A 23487-nucleotide genomic window follows, 5' to 3' on the forward strand; every position below is an offset into this window, starting at 1 on the left:
ATGGGCTGTTGGCCCCTACGTTTATCAGTTCGTAGGGATTTGGATGTCAAGGGAAAATGGGGTAGTGTGTAAACAATCAACCCGTGTTGAAGTGGAAGTGGGAGTAGGCCCATGCAGATGAATGGTTAATTGGTACAGCTGCTGGTATTGGGAGGCGGTCAGAAAGGTATGGGGTACCTAATGGGAGACGAGGAAACCATTCTTGGAACCAGTGTCAGCAACTTGCGGGTGGGATCTGGGAATAAAACTGAAAGAAAGCTACAAGATGGTACCAAGTGGGAAAAAGAAGGAAAGTTGGCCCTCTGTACCCGAGCAGGGTGGTAGTTATCTTGGGATCAATCGGCCACACATCACAGGTGTTCATGTGAGGTCACAAGGAGTGAGGGGAGAGCATGGAATAACACAGGGTCATATCAAGTATTTGAAAGAGTGGCAGAGAAGAATGTCAATATGTAGGAAGGATACCGTCCAATGTTGCTCAGTAGACAGGGGTTACCTGGCCTACGAGCCAGAGAGAGAGAGAGAGAGAAATGTATCAGTCCCCACCCCATCATAATTTCAGACGTGTCTGCAGGTCACCCTTATAGAAGTAAGTCTTGCATTTTACAACCAACAGGCAAAAATATGTCTATCAAAGCATGCTACAGGCATATCAAGCCTCCTTCAAAAATGATCTGGACCTATCCCTTGAGGTTGGAGGCAAGTTCTTGGATTTGTATTTCAGGTCAGAAGACCATGTTTTCATGACCACCACTAAGTCTTTCACGTTGCCGCTTCTCAAAGTCCTTGGTTGCATCTTCGATCTGAGGTTTGAGGGAGGATGCCTAACTTTAAGGCCTTTGGGTCTCCATGTCCTCTGTTGTTAAAGACTCAAATGATGCCTTCAGCTGGCCTTTATCCATAAATACCTGTGTACAGCCATCCTTGATGAAGGGTATTTGTGTTGGGTTCAAGAGGCCGAGGTGGCTGCCCAACCATTGCAGTAAATCTACTGAAAAAAAAGCATTTTTCTTCAAGCATAGTTTCATAGGGAAAGTCCTGATTTATGTATTTCTTATGAACAGTCCCACAAAGGATGTAGAGTGCTGAGGGGTTGGTGTCCGGCGATAGCACAAACAAGCCTTGACAAGGGCAACTCACGCAGAAGGTCAAGGTTGGATACAGTCTGGACCAGCAAGGTCTAGGAGACTCACAACAACAAGGGGAGTCAGGGCAGGCCTGGAGCACCCAGAGGAGCCCACAAAAAGCAAAGTTGACCCTCAAGTAGACCCACATGCCGAAAGCACATGAGTCACGAGGAGACCTCAAATAATTTCACTAAACAGTAGCCCATGGAGCACTTGTGCAAGGAGGCTAGAGTTCTTGGTAAGAAATGGTGCTAGAGGATTGGGCTACTAGGAGCCCAATGCACTTGTTCAGGAAACACCAACAAGCATATGCACTTGCAAATGTATTTGGTGCACAGGGGTTCAGGTATTGCAGACCCCACAAGACATTCTGACCTCAAACTTGGTCAGAAGGCAGCTCGTACCTAGAGGGATGTAGAAACCCACCTACTGTGTTGCTGAAGCCTTCAGAGATCGTAGAAGCTCAAGGTCAGCAGTGTTGCGGTGCCTGCGGATGCACAGGAGGGACTTCTTCACTCCAAGGGAGATATCTTTGGTTGCCATTAATGCTCCATGGTTCCTGCACAGATCCTATATGGTGCATGGGGACAGACAATGCTTCAGACTGAGACAGAGATGAAGTCGGGCCCAAAAAAAGTCCAGCGAAGTCCAGAGTGTCAGATGGTCGAAGTTCAGTGGTTTCTGGTTAAGAATCTTGTCCACATTGAATTTAAGGTTCAACAGCCAGGTAAGCCATTTTGCACCCACGGGAGAGGGTTGGATAGATCAGGGGACCCTCTCAGGGGAGGGTACTGGACAGTGGGGAAGATTACCCCATGTCATTTGTCCAGTTTCATGCCCGAGCAGGCGCCAACAGTTCCTAGGACTCGTTTGAACTGGACTATGCACAGGGAAACCAAATGTACCCATCACACAGACTTTCGGATGCTGGCAAGTACACCCAACAAGCCCTAATACACTAAATCCTGTCTAGGAGGGGGTCACAAATCCCTGTGACAGGATGCCTATTGTTCTGCCTTCCTCTGCTCAAGCTTGGCTCTGCAGCAGGAGGGCATAAATGTATCACTTGTCGGCAGCAACCATTTTGTGCTGCCCAGGACTAGAAAGCCGGTACAGGAACACTAGGGGACCAATGAAGCTTGCTTCTGAGGGGTAGAATCATCATTCCCACACCGGTTACCGGTGTTGGGGTATGATTCCAACATGTTTGACACCAAACACAATAGGGTTAGTTTCAGCCGTTTTAGAGTTGGTCTTTAAGCGGTTTCATAATGCCCAACTAAATGTCCTAAATGGCTGCCTCATTGACAACCCGGGAGAATGGACTCTGTAGGCTGCAGGGGTGTTTTGCTCATGCAGTGGCACCCTCTCACTTACACCCAGCATCCTGCCCTCAGGATTGTAAGGGCCAGCTAGAGGGGTGACTTAAAGGTTTCATTTTTTTTTTAGACTTCAAAGCTCTATTATTTTATTAGTTGTTTTTGTTCAGTTCATACATTTCATGTTTTCAAATTCTTTTATTCATTTTACAAAAGGCAAATTAATTTCAACACTGTCAGTCTTTTTTTTCAAAGTGGCTCTTATTCTTATAGTTCATTTTCAAAAATGAATTGGCACAGTTTAATGAACTGCCGATCTCTGTATCTTACTCTTCTTCTTCATAAGTCACAGATGCAAAATATGCCCATTCAGGTCTACCATACTTTTTGTTTCGAACTCATTTTTGCTGGTCTTTTAGCAACTGGTGACTCACTGTCACTGTTACCTGAACCCATTTTGATAGGTTTGTGGATCAACTTCAGTCATACAATCCACAAGTGGTTAGAAGAGGCAGGGAAAAAGCTAGCTCCCACACAATGCTTTGGCCTCCACAGGCAACCACCTTCCTCACCGTGGTACTCACAGGAGCTTATGGAGCAAAAACTAGTCTTCAAGCACCTGGAAAGAAGCTGGAAGAAGGAATACAAGGATGAGGATAAAAAGGAATACAAATTGAGCCTTGCTCAATACAAACTGCTGCTACAGAGTACCAAACAAAAGTACTCCATCAAAAAAAACATTGTGCCAAAAACTCAGCCAAAGAGCTGTTCAAAACAGTTAACGTCCATCCTAGCTCCCCATCTATCGCAGCTAGTCAAGAGCTATGTAACAAAATAGCAAATTATTTTTTGATAAGGTTAATGCCATTTTCCTAACCTTCTCGGATTCCTCAACTAGAAAATTACTCAACTTAACCACCTGGTAAAAAAGAGAGAATTAAAAGATAATATTGAACTGAACAGCTTCAGCCCTCTTTTTTTTAACTTTTATTGTTTTATGCAAAGAAAAAATATAGAACAGTCAAATTCCAAAAAATAAATAAGTTACATACTCAAATTCATACATTCTCTAAATAAGGTACAACACATAAAAACAATATATAGGTCCTGAGAAAAGAGAAAAAAAACATTTATCTAAATCCAATCGGTAATTGGAGCCCAAATTTTGGCTCCCATGTCCCTTTTTTTCAGACCTTTCGTTTTATAAATAGCTGATTCTAATTGTACATTGATAGTAATCTTTCCCGACAATTAAAGAAAGACGGGGGATCAGGATTTATCCAGTCTCTAGTAATACAAGCTTGAATTACCGCCATACAAATGAAAAGAAAGCAGGTTATAGGTTCTGATATTGGGGTGTCAGAACTTAAACAAGTTAGTACCATTTCTGCGGTTAAATTATTATTACTCTTTAAAATAACAGCCAAAAAAAGTTCAATTTGTTGGAAGAATTCCATAAGCTTAGGACATTGGAAAAACATATGTATTGCGTCCGCTGCATAAAAACCACAGCGATTACAGTTAATCCCAGTTGTCGAGCTCCAGTTGGCAACTTTACTAGGGGTATAATAAAGATCATGTGTGCTCATAAAATGTTGCGATTTCATCATCCCAGTTATAAGACATTGACTGGCCAGCATAACTGACTTGCATATATCAATTTCTGATATTCCCAGCTTTCTTATCCATTTGAGTTGGCAATTTTCTAGATCGTCGGGGAACTCCCGCATCAAGCATAAATACAATGTTCCAATAGAGGTTTTTCCTCCAGATGATCAAGAAGAGGAATTTTATTCATTTTAATATCTGCTGAATGTCATGGACTTTGTAAAAAATTATGGATCTGAAGGAACTTAAAAAAATAATTTTTGGTTAGGGAAAATTTAGTCTGTAACTCATGAAAAGAGGCCAACTGACCATCGAGAAACAGGTCCCCTAAATAACGAATTCCCTTCGACCACCATCTGACAGCCACTAAATCACAAAAAATGGAAGAGGGTAATAAACCAGGTGCTGCAAAAGATGTAAACACATTCAATTTTGTTAACCCCACATGTCGCCGAACATTTTGCCAGACACCAAATGCTGCTTTCACCGTCTTAAATCTTGTTTTTTTATGGTAACTTGGCTCAATCACCTTAAGAAAGCAGCCTTTCATTCCCACACCCTAAGAGCAATTCGTAAAATGACGGAGTATTACACAAAGGGATTCTAGCTTTATCCCCGATTATCAATGGGCTAATAACCTGTAGGGTCGCCGCTATATAACCCCTTCCATGCTCATGACGAGCTCAGCTCGTCATGCAGTACACTGCTCGTGTGCTCATGACGAGCTGAGCTCGTCATGAACAACGGGATTCAAAGAAGGTCAGCACCAAGGATGAATTGCCTTAGCATTCAAGGTGTTAATAGAAGAAAAAGTACGGGACATTCCACCCACCAAACTCCTCACTAAGAATTATCTTTTTGAAAGCTTTTCTCTGTTGTTTATACCCCCACAAGAATCTAGACACTGCCCTTTCTAAATTCTTAAAGCAGCTAGGGGGAAATTCTAGGGGTATGGTACGAAACATGTATAATACTTTGGGTAAAATTAGCATTTTCAAAACATTAACTCTTCCGTGCAATGATAAATGAAAATGGTCTGAACGTTCTAGTTGAGAACTAATTTTAGCCAGAATTGGGTTAAAATTTCGTTCAGGGACATTAGAAATCGAGTGTAATATCTTTATTCCCAAATACATAACTTCAGAGGCCAAAGAAACATTAGCCGGGGGATTATCCCCAGTGTATAGGATCTGAGTTTTGTACAGGTTAAGTTTGTACCCTGAAAAGTATCCGAATTGTAAGGCTAGATCGTTAATAGCTGGTACCACTGTCTCAACATCAGTTGGAACGATGACAATATCGTCAGCATAGGCTAACACACGATAATTAACATTGGCTAAACAAATCGGCTTTACTTTTTCCTCCACATTAAGACGATTAACTAAGGGATCGATATAAAGCTCACAAAGTAAAGGGGAACACGGGCACCCTTGTCGGGTACCCCGGGTAATTGGAAAAACAGACAATACTTGAGAATTTATACAAATGCAAGCTTTAGGGGCAGCATACAAAGTCCCTAGTGCGGTTAAAAAACCCGCACCGAATCCCTAAATATCCCATAAGTAGGCCCAAGCCACCCTGTCGAATGCTTTTTCCGCATCCAACAGGGTTAAGCCGATGTTTGATCTGGTTGCCTGGGCCCAGTCCAGTTACGTAATGAGGCGACGAATATGGTCGGCCGTGTCCCGTACAGGAATAAAGGTATGCTGGTACTTAGATACTAATGGGGTAAAAATGCTAGACAGTCGCGAAGCCATGATCTTAGAGTAAACTTTACTATCTGCATTAATCAATGAGATAGGATGAAAAGAGGAAGGGGATAAGGGTGGTTTGTCTTTTTTCAAAAAAACTATAATTGTAGAGTCTTGCCAAGAAGGGGGGGTTATCCCCTGTTGAGCTGATGCAAATAAACTAAATAAATTAAGGCAGAGCGGAACACCCTAAAGAATTCTAAGGGGATAGCATCGGGTCCTACAGCTTTGCCTGAAGCTAACGACAGAAGGGATAGCTCTATTTCCTCCCAAGTGATAGGTAACTCCAGTTGTTCAGCCTCATCCAATGATAAGATAGTGTTAAGAACAGGATCAATAAATTTGGTTACCTTTCCTTCGCTATCCCCAGCAACTTCATCCGTATAAAGTTTACCATAAAAATCACGAAACACCCCCAATATTTCTGCAGTGTAATCATACAATTTCCCTGAGTCATCCATTATTTTATCTATATTAGCAGAAACTGCTTTCTGTCCCTACTTCATAGACTTCTGAGCTGTAAACAGCTAATTGCTGAGTGAGTTTTGTGTCAAAAACCTGGTGAATCCTGGCCTTCTGAACCAGTAAATTTCTTGAGATATTCTCAATATCCATACCCCTACTACATGCCTGCATTAAATTTATCTCAAGATCTCTAAGTTGACTCATCTCTGCTTCTTCCGTCTTCCTAATTTCCTTCTGTTTATTCAGTGAATAACTTAAGGTTTCGCCACAAACCCCAGACTTGAACGCGTCCCATACAATCCCAATGGGGGCTGACCCTCTATTATTCGCAAAAAACTCTGAAATCCATTTATTCATATGATCGATATAAAGGGAGTCAAATAAGAGTTTTCACTCAAAGGACCATGGCTTAAAGACTGGTAAAAAAGATATATCTATAATAAGGAGAATGGGGTTGTGATCTGATATCACTTTAGGGAGAATATCATACCCTAATTTTGCTGAAGTATTGATAAGCCCTGCTGAGACAAAAAAATAATCGAGCCTAAAATGCTTCTGATGTGGGGCTGAAAAAAAAGTAATTCCACATGCACCCCCAGATATGAGATGTCCTAATCCGAATTCCTGAGTAATGCCTTTAACTGCTTTAAACACACTCTTCTTCCTACCTACATAAGGACTACTACTAGATATGTCGAATGTGCCATTCAGATGCAAATTAAAATCTCCACACAAAACTAACAGAGGGGGCCAAAGGGCTAACTCGATACTTAGGTGATTTAAAACGGAGGAATCATCAACATTAGACCCGTACACCGAGCATATGGTCAACATTGTAGCACCAAGTTTAAGTTCAACAATTACCTATCGACCCCAAGGATCCTCTTTAATTCTTCTAATCTGTCCCAGCCCAAACCGTTTCAAAATAGCCACCCCTCTTATCGTGGAACCCTGAAGAGAGCATCCCACAACTTCCAGACCCAGATCCTTAAGCCATCCTCTATTCTTCCAGGGCAAATGAGTTCTTGGATACATAATACATCCATTCTCATAGATTTCACCATTTGAGCTAATATCCCCTTTTTTTTATCATTAAGCCCACACACGTTCCATGAACAGATTGTAATCTTACCCATTTTCCCGTCTTATTAAGAATTCAGCACAAAATAGGGAACAAAAAATATACACTAGAAAAACAAAAGCAGCAAAAAAAAATGCACATAAAACACAACAATTTTTAAGTCTTTGTTGACATGGACCATTCTTTTACTGTTTTTCCTTGCCCCCTGCACCAAACCCCTTAACACCCTCCACCCTCTATCCCCTACCCGCCCACCCTCAGTAAACCCACCCACCAGAGGCGTAAGGAGTAAGTCCTCGGTGATGGTGAGTGGTCGTGAAACGAGTGTCCCTACCTGTGCCAACCTAACCCTTTAATCCTATGGCCATGATCAATATCATTAACCAATCATCCACTCTATACATAACAATAGCCATATACTTATCTCTATAGATCAGTTCTTCAAGTGCTGGAGTTTGCTACCACTAGTAAGCACAGAAGTGATAGCCAAAATAGGATGCGAGAAAAAAAGAAAAAAAGGAAAAAGAAAGAATCCTTCAACAATGCAGTAATACCAATTACCTCTAGCTATACATAAATATCATATATAGAATATATTACATTGCATCTAAGAATTCCTGTGCTTTAATTTCAGAGACAAAAAATATTGTTTTCCCTTTATACACAATCTTCAATTTTGCAGGATTTAATAGAAACACCTGCCCCCCTTTAGCTTGCATAGGCGCAATTAACTGCCTAAGCCGCCAACATTGCTGAACAGTCACCTGACAGAAGTCCGGGCGGACAAAAAATTCACACCCAATGCCCTTCCTGGGACGTGTAGGCCTAGCTTGGTCATACAAGATTTCCCGAAGCAAAAAATTATGAAGACAGATAAGGATTGCTCTTGGTTTCCCAGAATCTCCTCCCACGTCTAGCCTCTGCGTGAATGGGAATCGATGGGCCCTTATAATCTCCTTCTCCCAATCCCAGTCCTGAAGGTCTGGGAAAGCTGTTGTAAATAGCTCAACAACAAACCGTCGAGCATCCTTTCCCTCAGAATCCTCTGGTATGTCAAGAATACACAGATTATTTTGTCGCGCACAGTTTTCCAAGTCAGTTAACTTCCAGTCGATGTCCTGTCCGTTTTTTTGCAGTATATTGATTGAGGATTTTTGAGTGGACAGTTCACCCTCGACAGTAGAAATCCGATCTTCTGCTTCCTGAACTCTAGTGGTAGCTTCTGTACATGACTTGGCTATTCGACGTACAGCATTCTGCATTTTACGTACTGGGCCCTGGGTCCGAAGACCCTCCGCTTTGGTTTCCTCTCTATGAACCATGATGATTTTGTATATAGATGATTGTAGATTGTAGATAGATTTCAATGTAATTTCAGTTTCTAGTTCGATATTATCAAATGGCTATACTTGATTATCTTGATTATCTTGCAACCCAGACAGCCCATCCCATACTCGGTCTAGAGAAAGAGTTCTGAGCTTCAGGTACCTTACGCACTGTGCCTAGAGTCTCGACATTTGCACCAATTGCCACAGAGTCTGGACTTAGAATATCGTCTTCAGGGGAAAGGTTGCCATCATCCGTCCAATCACCAGAGAAAGACAGCTTATCGTTCTCGTTATCATTCTCCCCCTCTGACACGATAGAAACATCTGACATGGAGTAAAATTGGCCCCCAGAGCCTACAGATTTTCCATCATTTGCTGTTACCAGCACTGTAACTGTCTCCTTATTCTTATCCAGACTATTGTTGGGATGTTTAGCACGAACAGAGGAACCAGAAGTCTCGGGAATCACAGTGGCCAAGGAGGGGGCAACATCCTTAGTGGATTGGTTAGAGTCGATAAGAGCCTTCGGTGAAACTCTAACATCTCCTACAGCCTGGCACAGCTCAGCCAACTCGTCATCCATGTCCAACTCAATGGTGTTTCCAAAAGCTTCAAATACTGGCGGTGTTGCGGGGACCGGTAGTGAACTTTGCAGTACACGCTGCTTGGGTCTTGCTCCGAGAGCTGATGAATTACCAATGCCTTGATTTATAGGTATAGAAGTGGTCTGAATAGTGTTCTTGGCAGTAATCGTGGCAGTGGCATTCTTTTTCTTAAACAGATCAAGCAAAGTGCGCTCTTTTGCAGTTCCATTATTGGTTTGTGCGTTATTACCACAAACCTCAGAAGTGCATGATGGATTAGTGTTCGAATCATTAGCTACCACCCCAACAGGAATCAAAGTTGCAGTTGGAGTGCCACTCGTGGCAGCAGCTGCAGCCACTGCAGCAGCCTTTACTTTAGCCCCCCTACCCTTTGGAGCCATTTTATCACTAGGGCACAGGTCCGGCAGGCCCCCTCTCAAGCCCCTCTCAAGCCGAATATGTATATGCCGCAAATGAAAGAGAGAGAAAAATGGTTCCCAAAAAATGTTTTCCCCCAATTCTGAAATTCAAAAGAAAGTATTTTTATTTTTCCCTTTTCCTTTTTATTTTCTTCCTTTCTCCACTACAAGAAGCCTCTGGCGGACCTCCGGCATATACTATTCTTTTTCTCCTCTTTTCTGGTTGCCTTACATCCAAGTCCGTACAAGCAGAGAAGCAGGTAAATATTCCCCTGTACTCACTGCACGTCTTTCTCCCCTCTCCACTTTCTCCGTACTCCAAGCTCCAACTCCCCAAGCCAAGCTGTGGGCTGAACTGAACGCCTAGCAATCAGGTGTGCAGCCATCCCGAAAGAGGCCAGGGGGCGAGCAGAACGGAACACACCACTGGCGGGCGGGCCTTGATTCACGCTTACACAGGGTTTTCACAGCGTTTTGCCCAGCACTAACCTCAGAAACAAAGCGTGGCGTCCCTCCGGCAATTGGCAGCACTTGACAGACGATTGCAGAACAATGCCGGGAATCAGGGGGTAAAGACTGCTGCCGCCACTCAGAAAAGTTTCTCCGCTCCACTCTGTGCAGAGGCAATGAAAACGCCGAACAGGTGAGGACGGGAGGGCGGGTAAGACAATCTACCAATAGCCGCTAGCCGGTATCAAGTTTTCTCTGATTACCGCTCCCCAGTTTCCCGGGTATCACAACAGAGGGGAACCAACGCAAAGTTCCACAGGGATCTTCATTAAGTCTGATGCTTTTGAACATTTATGTGTCCTCTCTGGCCCCCCTTATTGAATCCTTTAGCTTTAGTTTGACATCCTACACGGATGACACCCACATCATGGTGGCAATTTGACCAGAGCAGTTACAGGGCACCACATCCACACAGCAGGACTGCTTGAATGCAGTGGGAGCTTAGATGGCACAGAATTGTTTAAAACTAAACTCCAGCAAAATGGAGGTTGTGCTTTTCGGCAACAATCCTATCTTCTGGACCCTGGACTGTTGGCCCAACTCCTTAGGACCACTGCCTTCACTGACTTGGAAGGTGAAGAACTTGGGTGTTTGGATCGATGAAACACTCAGTTTCAAGGACCAGGTGAACACCATGGCACCAACCTCGTACATCCTCAGATCATGTAAAAAAATAATGCCACTACTACCTAAAAACACACAACAAATGGTGGTCACTGCGTTAATAATGCCCTAACTGGACTATTGTAACAGTCTTTACCTCAAGTTACATGAAGGATCTATGAATAAACAACAAATTCTGCAGAAGGCAGCAGCCAGACTCCTTACGGGCACTCCAAAATATGTATCGGTCGCAGCCATGATAAAAAAACTTCAGTGGCTGCCGTTCAGGAAGTGCACCAAGGCTCTATGTTTGGTCTGTTAAGCTCTTCGGGGAACAGGGCTAGATTTAATAACAACATTTTCGTTGGTACTCACCAAAAAGAGCACTTCGGTTATCAGATGCTGAAATGGTGCTAATGCCCTTGGGGAAAAAAGCCCACTGGGGTGGCAGATGTTTTATTGCCAGTTTTATCTAAGGCTTAGAATACCCTCCAAATAAATCTGAGGTGCATGACCATTCTAATAGCCTTCAGGAAAGCATTAAAAACTTGGCTTTTCACAAATCAGGTTCCCCTATACCCCAAATGCTTAATCCCCCAGTGGTTCTTCACAAAGCGCTGTGACACCATCGGGTAACAGTTGCGCTCAACAAATGCAATCAACATTAACATTAACATTTTGCAGGTTGTCTTTGCTGCCTTTGGCATCTCGACTCTTGCATCTTCACTGGTGACTACTGCTAAATCGTCTCCACTCACTGATGAACTTGTGCTATCATTATCCTTTGCAACTCAACTCACTATAATTGGTTTTTCCATCTAGGCATCATCAAGACTTGAACTTTCAGCTGGAGTCTTTTACTGTTTGGATCAGAGGCAATTTCCTCTTGTTGCCACTCCTGTCTTTGCAACAGCTATTCACCCTGGCAGTTGCATAATGTCCATCTATAGGTCGTAAATGGCTGCCTCACTGACAACCCGGGAGAATGTACTCTGTAGGCTGCAGGGGTGTTCTGCTCATGCAGTGGCACCCTCTCACTTAGACCCAGCACCCTGCCCTCAGGATTGTAAAGGCCTGCTAGAGGGGTGACTTAAAGGTTTCAAGTGCAGTGACCCTTAGACATAGTAAACCCATATCTTAAGTAAGTGGTGCATGCACCAACCTACACAGGCTACAATGCAAGGCCTGTAGTTCGTGTTTTGCATGGCCTCTCATGGGTGGAATAATTCACGTTTCAGCCCACAGGAGGCCTCTGGGTACCCATGCCCTGGGTACATGGGTACCATATACTAGGCACTGACAAGGGTACCCCATTATCAACTAATCTCAAGGGGTGTAGGGGGAGGAGAGGTAAGGCTGCCCCCCACTCAATCACAGACAATCAAACTGTAGCCCTACCTCAGTAAACACACCATCCACTTTACTGACCAAAACAGGGGTAAATGACCACAATGTCAATTTCTATACCCTAGGTGTGTGTGTTCACACTATTCCTTAGGCCAGGGTGTCTCGGTAACTCAACATGAACCAAGGAAAATCACAGGCCAACACTTACTAGAACAAATATACTAGAAAAAAATGTGGAGAGTAGAGACAGTGCCTCACGGTCGTAACACCCGAGGTGGGTTGCCGGTTTAGCAATATCCGGTCTACCCACTTCTCATCATCGGTTACTCTCTCTATGTGAAGTAAGAAACGTGCACACAAATCTACTAGTACACACAGTGAGAATAGTGAGAATAGTGCCAAGGAAAAAACACACACAGTACACAGTGAGTGGATTCAGGCAATACTGTGACACCATATATACATACTAAGACCCCAAGACAATCAAAACAAACAGGTAAGTAAAATCTGGAGAAGTCTTGCTGCCCGTCTTATTCCTTTATTCTGATACTGCAAGACCTTCCATTAAAAATGGTTTCATTAATACCATATCCTCTTCTTTATCAAGCCAACATGTTTCGTTGCTATAAATTCAGCAACTTCATCAGGGCGCAAAAGGGGTTCACTACTCTCGAACTTCACATCAAGATTTGCTTGAACAAAAGACCTGTGTAAATAAAAACCAGAGCATAGAAGTGATTGTACTGTTCATGCTGCACCTCTGTGGCAAGAGAGTGCAGCTAGGAGGTTCCAAAATACACGCATAAGTTAGAGTAAATGCTCTTTGTTTACCTTATGGATGCCCAGCCATTATGTACCGGCAACCATCAAATTAACACTGTGTCCCGTGATCATGTGTCTCACAGTGACTCGTCATGGTAGGAGCCACCTGTATTGGGTTAAACGAACGAAAGTCTATGGAGTGACCAGTTTGCATACTAATGGGCTATCGTCATAAAGATAGTACTTACTTGATTATACACTAATGACTGACCCGGCCCCCTAATATGAAGGAAGCGGCACCACAAGAGTTTACAATATTTAAAATAATTAAAAATACCATTTCCACCTCTCTGTGGCTCTTTAGTCACAGAACCCAGTCCCGAAAAAGCTGTTATCTCATGTGGGTATACACCACTCCTGATATTCTGAAGACAGTGGCGCTGTAAATCCTAACAAGTTGCCTGCATTACTGTGTTTAGTGCTACCAACGAACACCACACGCACAACCCGTTAAAGCATCCAAACAGCCAGCACATTGTTTCTAGTATATTTGTTCTAGTAAGTGTTGGCCTGTGATTTTACTAGGTTCATGTTGAGTTACTGAGACACCCTGGCCTAAGCAATAGTGTGAACACACACACCTAGGGTAAAGAAATTGACATTGTGGTCATTTACTCCTGTTTTGGTCAGTAAAGTGGATGGTGTGTTTACGGAAGTAGGGCTACAGTTTGATTGTCTACCCCATTATCAAACCTGGAGTGTACCTAAGTACATATCATAGCAATTTAGGAAGAAAGCAGATAGACTGGGGTCCTGATAAGCAGGATGCCAGTCAGACTAATCAAAAACAGCTTTACATTCAACAAAAAGTAGGAGTAACCATAAGAAGCAGATCCTACTTTCCTACAAGGAAAATATAACATTTGTTACCTGGACAGTAAGAAGGCCTTACTTTTAGGCATGGAGAGGAGAAGAATAACATGTATTGGAATAAACATTCTGAACCCGCTTGTGGTGACCTGCCAAGTGGATATTTATACATAATTGCCCTTAGATTGAATGATGGAACTTCTACCTCTTACTTCTGCTGAGTCCACAAAAACCTATGTACATTGGAAAAATGATAAAAGGAAGGGCAGCTGCCTTAATCTTTAGGGGTTTCAGGACATGTTGACAATGGGTAAAGGAGTACCTTGAAGTTTCACGCTGAGTTACTGAAGGAAGTGACCCGATAAGGGTCACCCGGGTCACTCATGGCCACCTCTCAGCCTTCCATACAAATGAAAATTCGGTCAGACAGGAGAGCATACAAACCAATATATTTATTCAGATACACTCGAGCGAAGCCCAGTCTGCCCAGTCTCTTAGGATTGCTGCAGAGGGACTGATATCTACAAACATGGTGATACATTATGTATGAAGCAGAACTAATGAAGGCACGCCAACAATGGAATTTTCCAGCCAGATGCAGCTACACAAAGAAGTACAGTTGGATAAGTTTCGATCATGAGGCTGGGCACACATTATCTGCTACTCAAGGTCGCTCCGTCCGTGCCAACCATTGGACTAGTGAGAGAAGGCCTCTATCTAGTGGAAAAGGTATGCGCTAATAAGAACAGTGTATTAGAGAAAAAGCAGGGCCTAACCTTGGAGAAACAAGACTTACCAAAAGCTGCTTTTTCAGGAAGGGAAAGATCAGTTTCGATCATGGTTCAAAATGGTGGGCAAACATAAAATGGTGCAGCGCATAGAACAATGCATAATCAACACAGCGAAAACATTTTTATTCTAACAGTTACTTTCCTTCAAAACAGAGGTGTAGCATGTAGCTGGAAAATGGTATGCTTTTGCTATCATTAGAGGGCTGAAGATGAAGCCATATCTGATATTTCACCAGTTAAGAAAAGAATGGTAGGTGAAGGTAATGGAGGGGTAATGCTTTCATCAGTTACCAGCAATCTGCATTTATATAGTTCGCCTTTCTCTTCTCTGGTCCTCATCCCTACCCAGCCAATCGGGGTGTCTCACTTCCTATCTCTGGTATGCTCGGGCATAATATCCTCTCGCAGGCGTAGGAAATGCATACCGATGAAAAGATAGATTTAGAAATGTGGATGTCTAGCGGTTGCCACCTTGGTCCCCGCATAGCAACTGTGACAAGGAAGGGGAAATCGGTTTGACAAAAGCTTCGAAAAATATTATAGAGCGATATGTCTTTGAAGAAGTCCGGTTTCCTTTCTAATATAACATTCACATTGTTTGAAAATGATAGAACAATGTTTGTGTCTCCACATTCTTATAACCGTTTCAAATTGTGTTGTCGCTTTAAGCTGCTAGCCCATACCTGGAAATGCAGGGCGCCGACTGAAACCGTCGACCACTCCTCTTCTTCAAACGCTCTGCTGCCGTCTACCACCAGGTTTGCCCGGAAACGTGGTATCAAGTCTTCCAGCGGAAATCGCTCTTCGAGTGCCGCTCTATTCCTGCCCGGACCATCCATGAATGGGAGTGAAAAAGAATTAGGGATATTAGTTATGTAAAAGGACATGCTACACTCGCGTTTCGTTATATTGGGTAAATAAGTAGTAACGTATGTTGCTTACAGAAGGGAGGATCGGCAGAGCTGTGGACTGAAGCATCATATTAAAAAACATCTTTATTAGTAGTAGTAACAGTAGTATTTTTACTAATTTACTACTGAATGCCGACTATGCTTCAAACACCTTCTAAAGTAAAGAGACGGATGCTGGATTGTTAAACTCTCCTCACCAGCTCATAACCCTCAGTAACTACACTCCCCAACCTTTGCCCTGAAAAATAAAAGAATACGGAACTTTTTTACTAAGAGGGTAATGGAAAATGAATAGTAACAGTTTTGTTGTAATAACTCAAGTGCATTTACACTATAGTGAAATCGTTCACTGAACCATTACAAAAAACAGAATGTGACATTAAAACTACCAAATTAAGATACCCAGCTATATGAGATACCCAGCTATATGAGGTACCCAGCAATATGAGGTACCCAGCTATTCAATTTTTAATGCACCATTATTTAACAGTGTGTTCTGTCCCATAAGGTCTACCAACAAATGTTTAGTTCGCCTTCACTTATAGACTGGGCTTGTCTCATCAGAGGCCCTTCAACAAAAAGATTTGACTGCAATTGGGCAGCCTATAAACTACATACACAGTACACCTTAGGTCTGTGAATCCACAGCAAGAAATGCACGCATTTCATCCAAGTTACAAGCATTATAAACTTTCTTTGGTTTCCCAGCAAGCAGGACAGAATCCAAACTGACACTCCATTCTCTAAAATAATTATTGTATACCATTACCCTGTGGAACCTGTTTCAAGAGGCTGTGAGCTGAGAAGATACAGATGTCTTTGTGCTAGAAGTGCTGTGCACAGAAATCCTGCACCAAGTGTACAGAAGTTGGCAGAAGTGAAGCTCTTAAACTTGTGCCAGCTAGTAAAAATGTCTTTAGCCCTTAAACCATTTATAACTGTACAATTCAGTTTAAGGCATGTTCCATTTTGAATCACCTCTCACAAAGCCAGCTTCAAATCGTGTTTCGGGAATGTTTCCTAGCCCCGTCAGAGGCTGTCTGGCACAGACCACCTTGCCATATCAAAAGTTTAGAACTAAAAATTTGAGTGGTGTATTAATCTATATCCGGTATCAAGATCACATCGGGCTGTGTTCTTTATTTCAAATCTCAGAACTCACGTGACACTCAATGTATTTGACCCATTTTTGTCAGACATCTCACATTTTTCTAGTTGTGTGTTTGACACATTTGAGCCAGATCTGTGACCAGTTTTAAGTCTGCATCACTGAAACATCAAGCTACTTGTACCCGGAATCAAAACCAACTCAACCTCATCTGTTGGTTGAACCACTGAATTGTTTAGACTGAAAAACACTGAAAATGAGATAGAGAAATTCACCTTGATCTGCCAGAGATTTAAACTTGGGTAAAGTGCTGCTTTTGTGGATTTTTTTCCTGACTTCCCTTTTTAAATACTTTGCACATTATTGTCCCATTTGTGGAAGGGGGTGGGGGGGTGTAACGTAGTATTCCAGGCAACCTGGACAGGAATGTAGTATACATGTACAGAGATTCTCTTAAATTAATCTGAGTAACTATTTCAATGAACTTCAGATTTGTCAACCTGTGCAATAAAACCTAAAACAAAAAACACATTTCTGTAACAAGAAGTTTACAAAATGAAAAAGAAAACGTGTATTCATATTTATATAATACATTTCAATAGGACATGTAGATGCTCCATGTGACAGTGCAGTGCAAGAGATTAGTAAGATCTAAATGAAACGATGCATTTTTCAACAGAAAACATCTCCTGATAACCCGGTGAAAAAGAGGCGGCTTCTGCTGCATAGAATCGCTGCCGCTCCCCGCACAGAGACGCCCTCCCTGAAAGGGAACTTTGGGAATTCCCCTAGCATTGTCATTTGAGTGGGATACCGTGCTAACGGGACCCCGGAAAGGCTGGAGGTGTAAGCGTTCCGCCGGAGACGCAGATAATGCTTCCTGCTTGTTCCTACTTCTACCTGCAGCGTGATGGTCTCCTCCGTCTCTGAGTCCGACTTGAAACCGCAGACCCAAAAATAATGGAAATTCACCCTAACAAATGTGACTAACTCGAAGATTCTGGAACTGTGGTGGATTTTCTGAGCGAGCAAACCTGTTACCAGAGACACTTTGAGAGCCTTTATATGTGATCCACATATAAAAGTTGCTGAACACCTACAGATTTACAAGAGCCCGTGTTGGTGAAACTTTCCTGCCGCCACAAGCTGCCATCAGGGGACTAAATTTCCCAGAGTGCCTAGCGCCGGGAGGCACCAATGCTTTTTTTCTCACGCCAGGAGGAGCTTAAGTGTGGGCTTGGGCTCCTGCAGCGTGGGAACCCATGTTGTTGAAACTTTACTGCTGCCACCCGCTGCCATCAGGAGACTCCATCCCCAGAGTGCCTCGCTCCGGGCGGGGGGGGGGGACAATGGGTTTGGTCTCATGCCAGGGGGGTGCTTACCTGCAGCGCAAGAGCCCGTGTTGTTGAGACTTTCCTGCCACCACCAGCTGCCATCCGGGGACTCCATCTCCCAGAGTGCCTAGCTTCCTAGCCCGTCAGAGCCCGGATGAGACTGGGCTAGGACCATTCTCTTAGGGGTGCCATATTTTGCTGGTCTCCGTAGTAGCTCCTAGTGAAGTAAGTTGTTCCTTTAAATACTTCAATACATACCTGGGTTGCTTGAGCTTCTCTTATGTATGTTATTGTCATATGGTGTGCCAGTGGCATCTGATCCCCAAGAAAATCCAAGGTTACTTTGCTATCGTTTATAAAATGGCCAAAGGGAAGCAACAGGTGAGCAGGGAGGGGACACCAAAGACGCTTCAAAATTCTACTCTCGACAGTTTTCTAACCAAGGCTGCCTCTGCCAGTGACAAAGAAATGTTGGCAGTCGATGACGGCTATCATTGGGGGGGAACGCCTGTGCAACACTGAATCAAGATCCACTGTCTACAGGGGTGCATGAGTCAATTGATCACAGAGCTTCGGGAAGAGCACTGATTCAATCTACCTCCCAAATCGCGCAATCCTTTTCCCCTGAGAATTCTGTCTCCCCCCATTTGGTTCCTATGGACCCTGGTCTTCCATTAAAAAGGAAGAAGGCGTTGAAAGACCTGGAACTCATAGTTGGAGCCAAGACAAGGGCCACAAAAAAGTTGCAGGACTAATCACAAGGGCAAGGGCGACCCAGTAATTGCTCTGCCCCAAACTGTTCAAGAACTGGATCTAACCACTCTAACTAGCTCTTCACAGGACACAGACATTTTCTTAAATCGGCTGCAAATCTTTTAACCAAAAATGTAATTCCAATCCTGTCTAGACTTGACAAGTTAGAGCAAAAAGTGGATCTTTTAATTAAATCTGTAACAGGTGTTCTGGAAGGGGGAGGGAAAAATCCAGTACAACATCAGGGTTGTCCTAACACGGGTGGGAACTACGCTCCAATAGATTCCCATAACAGGCTGGGGAATCAGAATAATGTGGATTCACCAGTGGCACATCCCGTGCCAGGAGGGGCAGCCCAGGGGGATGCCAATAGGGCCTCCGAGCATATTTGTCTTATAAAAGGCAGGGAAACCGTTGGAAATAGGCCCAGGTCTAATACTCATAGTTCTAACACCCTTCTCAAGGGGAATGGCCCACCGAGGCAACGGCCTGGTCAGTCAAATGCTTTAGTCCATTCTCCTAATCTACCACATGAGGTCACTTTGGACCTACCACCCAAATGTTTCCCCTATGTCGTCATACTTACCAATGTTCCTCTGCTTCAGGCTAATATCCAAGAAACCACATCTCAATTAAAAAGCAAGGTCTGTTATTGGTTATCACAATCAACGGAATTTAATATCTCATGCTATAAGGACATCCTAATGGTAAGAAGAGTGGGTTGGGTTAGCCCCCTAGACAAATCCATCAATGGAGATTGTGTGGTCATAACCTGCCAGAGTCCGGACCTTGCAGGGTCCATAATCAGGAGCAGGAATATCTCTTCCAGTAGGGGCTTAAGCCAGGGGATAGGTATCTTGCCTTTAGGCTTTTTTACAGACATCTCAAATCTGGAGGCCCAACTTACCTACAAAAACCTCGACCAACACGACTTGACCAGACTAGAGAGGCACACTTCCCTATGATGTATTATCAGAGTTATTGATTGGTAACCAGCAGATACAAGGGCGCTCTGCAATGTATAGGGGAAAGGTCAGAATAACTACGTAATTCAGGTGCTACTAGGGGGGAAGGTGTGGTTACCACACAACACCCACCTTTACCCACCAAAGTGAATCTAATACAATATACAGTTCTCCCCGAGCACTCAAATATATATTCCTGATATATTCCCGATATCTTCAAAATTGAAACAATAAACTGCCACAGTCATAAAAATCCAAAGTCCAAATAATGATCCAATATCCCAGATCCTTATGTTGTCAAAGCCGATTTATTTCTCCAAGTTCACATCCAAAATGCAGCTTTTGTCTTCACAAATTCACATCCATAAAAAGCAGCCAACACGTGTTTCGTCGTGCTGGGTAAAGCACATTGACTTTAATGTGCTTTATCCAGCACGACGTTACTTATATTTAAAACCCCTATGGGCATCCAAAATGTTTAACAACATTTTCAAAAGCATGTAAATCTCGGGGTTTGAAAATCAATTGTCTAAAAACAAAATATATGTTTTTCAACCCCTAAAAAATTTGTGAAAACCTGGCAAGACCCCTCAAATTCTGATAAGTGCCCTGACACTACAACAAGTAGACTGCGCAATTGTTAAAAGTGCTAATGCTCAGCCTATCACCCAGTTTCCCATGCAACAGAAATCCATAGGGCCAAAAGTTTGGGCGCGGCACTCTATGGGGCCTAACTTTGAGGCCTCAAGAACACCAAACAATTAGAAGTTGCTGAAAATAAATTTTTAAGAGCGCTTCCAAAAAATTCCAAAGAATACTCCCCTATTGCCATTAGGCATCAACCTTGAGTTAAAATCTATCTCCCATTGTGCTGCCCCAAAGGTGCTCACATTCTGGATGAGATTGTGGGCTAGCTAAACCCAAATACTCACAAAGTATGTAGTGGAGGAATTGCTGTCCCCCGCAGGTCTCTTGCCCTGGTTTGGGAAGGTTAAGGGGTGGCTTCTAAAAATAGGGTTGAGTAGAATGTGGGATGACCCCCACTCCATATCTAAAAAAAACTATCCCCCAACTAAAAACAATGTATTGGATTAGTATTGATACTGGTTGCACTGAATCGAGGTCATTAGGCACTTTACCAACACAATTTTAAATGTTAAAAGTTGTTTTAAATTTGAAATATATATGGATGATGTAGAAGCCCCGCAAGCATGTACACTTTACATTCAGTTTAGATTGGGCACCCTTCCTCTAAACGCTGTGAGAAGAATTCTACTTCTAAACCCATGTGCCCGTCCTGTAATTCCGCCACGGAAACTATTGATCATATTTTCTTTTTCCCTGCTTACGCTACACTGAGGAAAAAATTGATTGTTCCTCCATGTCATGTCCTGTCTTTTTCCCGCCACACAGATGTTCTGCGTGTTTTTACCTTTGACGCTATCAAATGGCTTGTCTATACTCTATCTAGATATCTCCTATGTGCCTGGTGGCTGATGGCCAAGGTGGCTAAATGAATGCTCATCACCAGAATGGGAGGCATTCCAAGGGAGTGCCTAGACCTAAGCCCTGTGTCGCACACTAGACCCTCTAGATATATTTAACATATATTTGTTTTTATATGATTTTAACCCATTTTTTCTTGTTCTGACATCTTAGAATGGGGATTTTTGCTGCTACTTTCTGTTTTTTAAAATTCTTGCACTGATAATTTTCTATCAATATGTTTTGTATTTTTTGATTTTATGATAAGATATGTGTGTGTATGATCTTGATATTGATCGAACAATAAATACATATATATATATCCTACTCCTGATAACTTTAGTCCCACGGCTTCAGCATTGAAAGAGAACAATTGACTCCCTCTTATGTCTGCTGCCTGCTATCCTATTGATGTAGATTCACAAAATTATTCCTTAGGGAAGATTAGTAGTCATCTAGAATCTGTTCCTTCTCTAGCTACGGCATATAAGCTGGCCTCCAAAACACTTGGTGAATCTAACAGCCCAGGCTATAGATAGGACTATCGAGTATGTCCTCCTCTGGGATTTGCTGTCTCCCTCATGAGCCAGCCAAGGAACATCCCTTTAAACTACTGTCATGGAACATAGAGGGATTATGTTCCAAGCTACTTGATCAATGATGATGAATGGCTTGACTTGGTTCATAACTAACATGTATTATTATTTCAGGAAACATGGGTATACAAACCTACCCATAGAATGGACTACACAACCTTTTTCATTGGTGCACAGCTTTCTACATCAGTGTGAGCTTAGGGCGGGTTGATTACCTGGGTAAATATATCACTGAATTGTACTATAAAACTATTGCAGATTGAATCCTCTGAAATACTGGGCCTGACCTTTTCTGGACCTCAAGGTCTGTAGGACAACTTTTCTTCAGTTTATAGTTGCCAACTCCCTCGCAATAAGAAGTCCCCAGCCATTGCTCTTCTAGACTTGCACCTTTCCAAGTTAAGATCTAGGCCTTACTTTTTGATTTGTGGAGATTTTACTGTCGCCTTCGAGTTGCTGGAGAGAATAAATATAATGGAAGAGGAAGATCAAGTTAGCGGTATTCCTACATTAGAGCCCTGTTTGCACCTTCCACCGTAGGGGCAATTCAGCTTCCCCAATTGACTCTTTTGCACAGTTTGAAGGCCTGCAATGGTCAATAAAAATCTGACCAATCAAGTTTGTATACCTTTAAGCAAGGAATGTATAAAAGCCAGATAGATTACCTCATTTTAGATATAGCTCTGTTGGATAAGATGCTTGAATATTTAGTAATACTAATAACGGATGGTGATTATTGGCCAGTACCGCTTAATCCAATTCCTGAGCAGTTTAAATCAAATAAAGCCCCTCATCAGTAAAAATTATAGATCTATTAAATGGCCAAAGGTTCTAGCTGATTATAAAATTCAAAAAGTGAGTTATAACCTTTTCAATATGTCACATGCTCTGTTGCAAAGATTTCTGCTCATACACAGAACTGTGCACAGAGACCTAGGACATTAGTGAATTGTTGTGCACCAGAAACTCACCTCAATACCTAGAAACCCCAACCAGCTAGCAATCAGTGTCACATTAGCTCTTCGTCCTATAGCAAAGTAACCAATGATTAGACAACCTAGAACATGTGACTTAGGATCATCGCAGAAATGGTGAGAAGTGAGAACACTCTTTTGTTATAATCTCATACCAGTCTACAACAGGAGTAAAAAAGAGATACGGTAAGGTTAAAATATTTACTTTAACGACGTGATCCCATGCACAGTATATTAGTCAACATAAGCAGACATATGATTAAAAATAATATGGTCAGCATGGTTACAACTCCATAAAATACAATAGGAGGAATCATATTACAATAATAGTGCAAACAGGTGATATAGCGCCTAGTTTTAACTCCCTCCCTGTATAGGAACTATGTATTATAAACTAAAGAAGTTCTCTTGAGCTTGTTTTGGGGAACTCATTACCTTTCCGTTCAGTAAGTGTAAATTACATCTGGATCAGCAAGGCTCTCTGCATCCCTAGAATCTTCCAAGTGTGTGAAATTATGGCAAGTGTGCTATGATAAAGGCATCAGAATCTTGCTTGGCTCGCAGCTATCAAAATGTTGTGTCTAGAATGTGTTACACGGACATGCCGATTAACAGGCTCACATGTTATGATAACCCTGACGGTTTACCACTCACTGTACAGACTGGGGTCACGATGTATGTCTAGAGATGTCGAAAAACAAACCTTTTCTCATGTATAGACCTTGGTGAAAGCTAACTTGCAAAAACAACTATGCAGTGTTGTGTGCAAAAAGCAGCAAAAGGTAAAATGGCGTTT

At 42.6% G+C, this 23487-nt stretch overlaps 1 protein-coding gene across 1 annotated transcript in view; it reads right to left on the minus strand.

The window, feature by feature from the left end:
* Window positions 1-23487, minus strand: part of LOC147723041 (molybdenum cofactor sulfurase-like) — a 1924377-nt gene that overhangs the window by 84870 nt on the left and 1816020 nt on the right. The window contains exon 13 of the mRNA XM_086965414.1: window positions 15249-15387. Within this exon, the coding sequence (XP_086821540.1) occupies window positions 15249-15387 (139 nt within the window). The remainder of the gene's footprint in view (window positions 1-15248; window positions 15388-23487) is intronic.

Source organism: Lissotriton vulgaris, chromosome 4_1 (genome assembly GCF_964263255.1).
Source record: "Lissotriton vulgaris chromosome 4_1, aLisVul1.2, whole genome shotgun sequence".
Taxonomy (NCBI): domain Eukaryota; kingdom Metazoa; phylum Chordata; class Amphibia; order Caudata; family Salamandridae; genus Lissotriton; species Lissotriton vulgaris.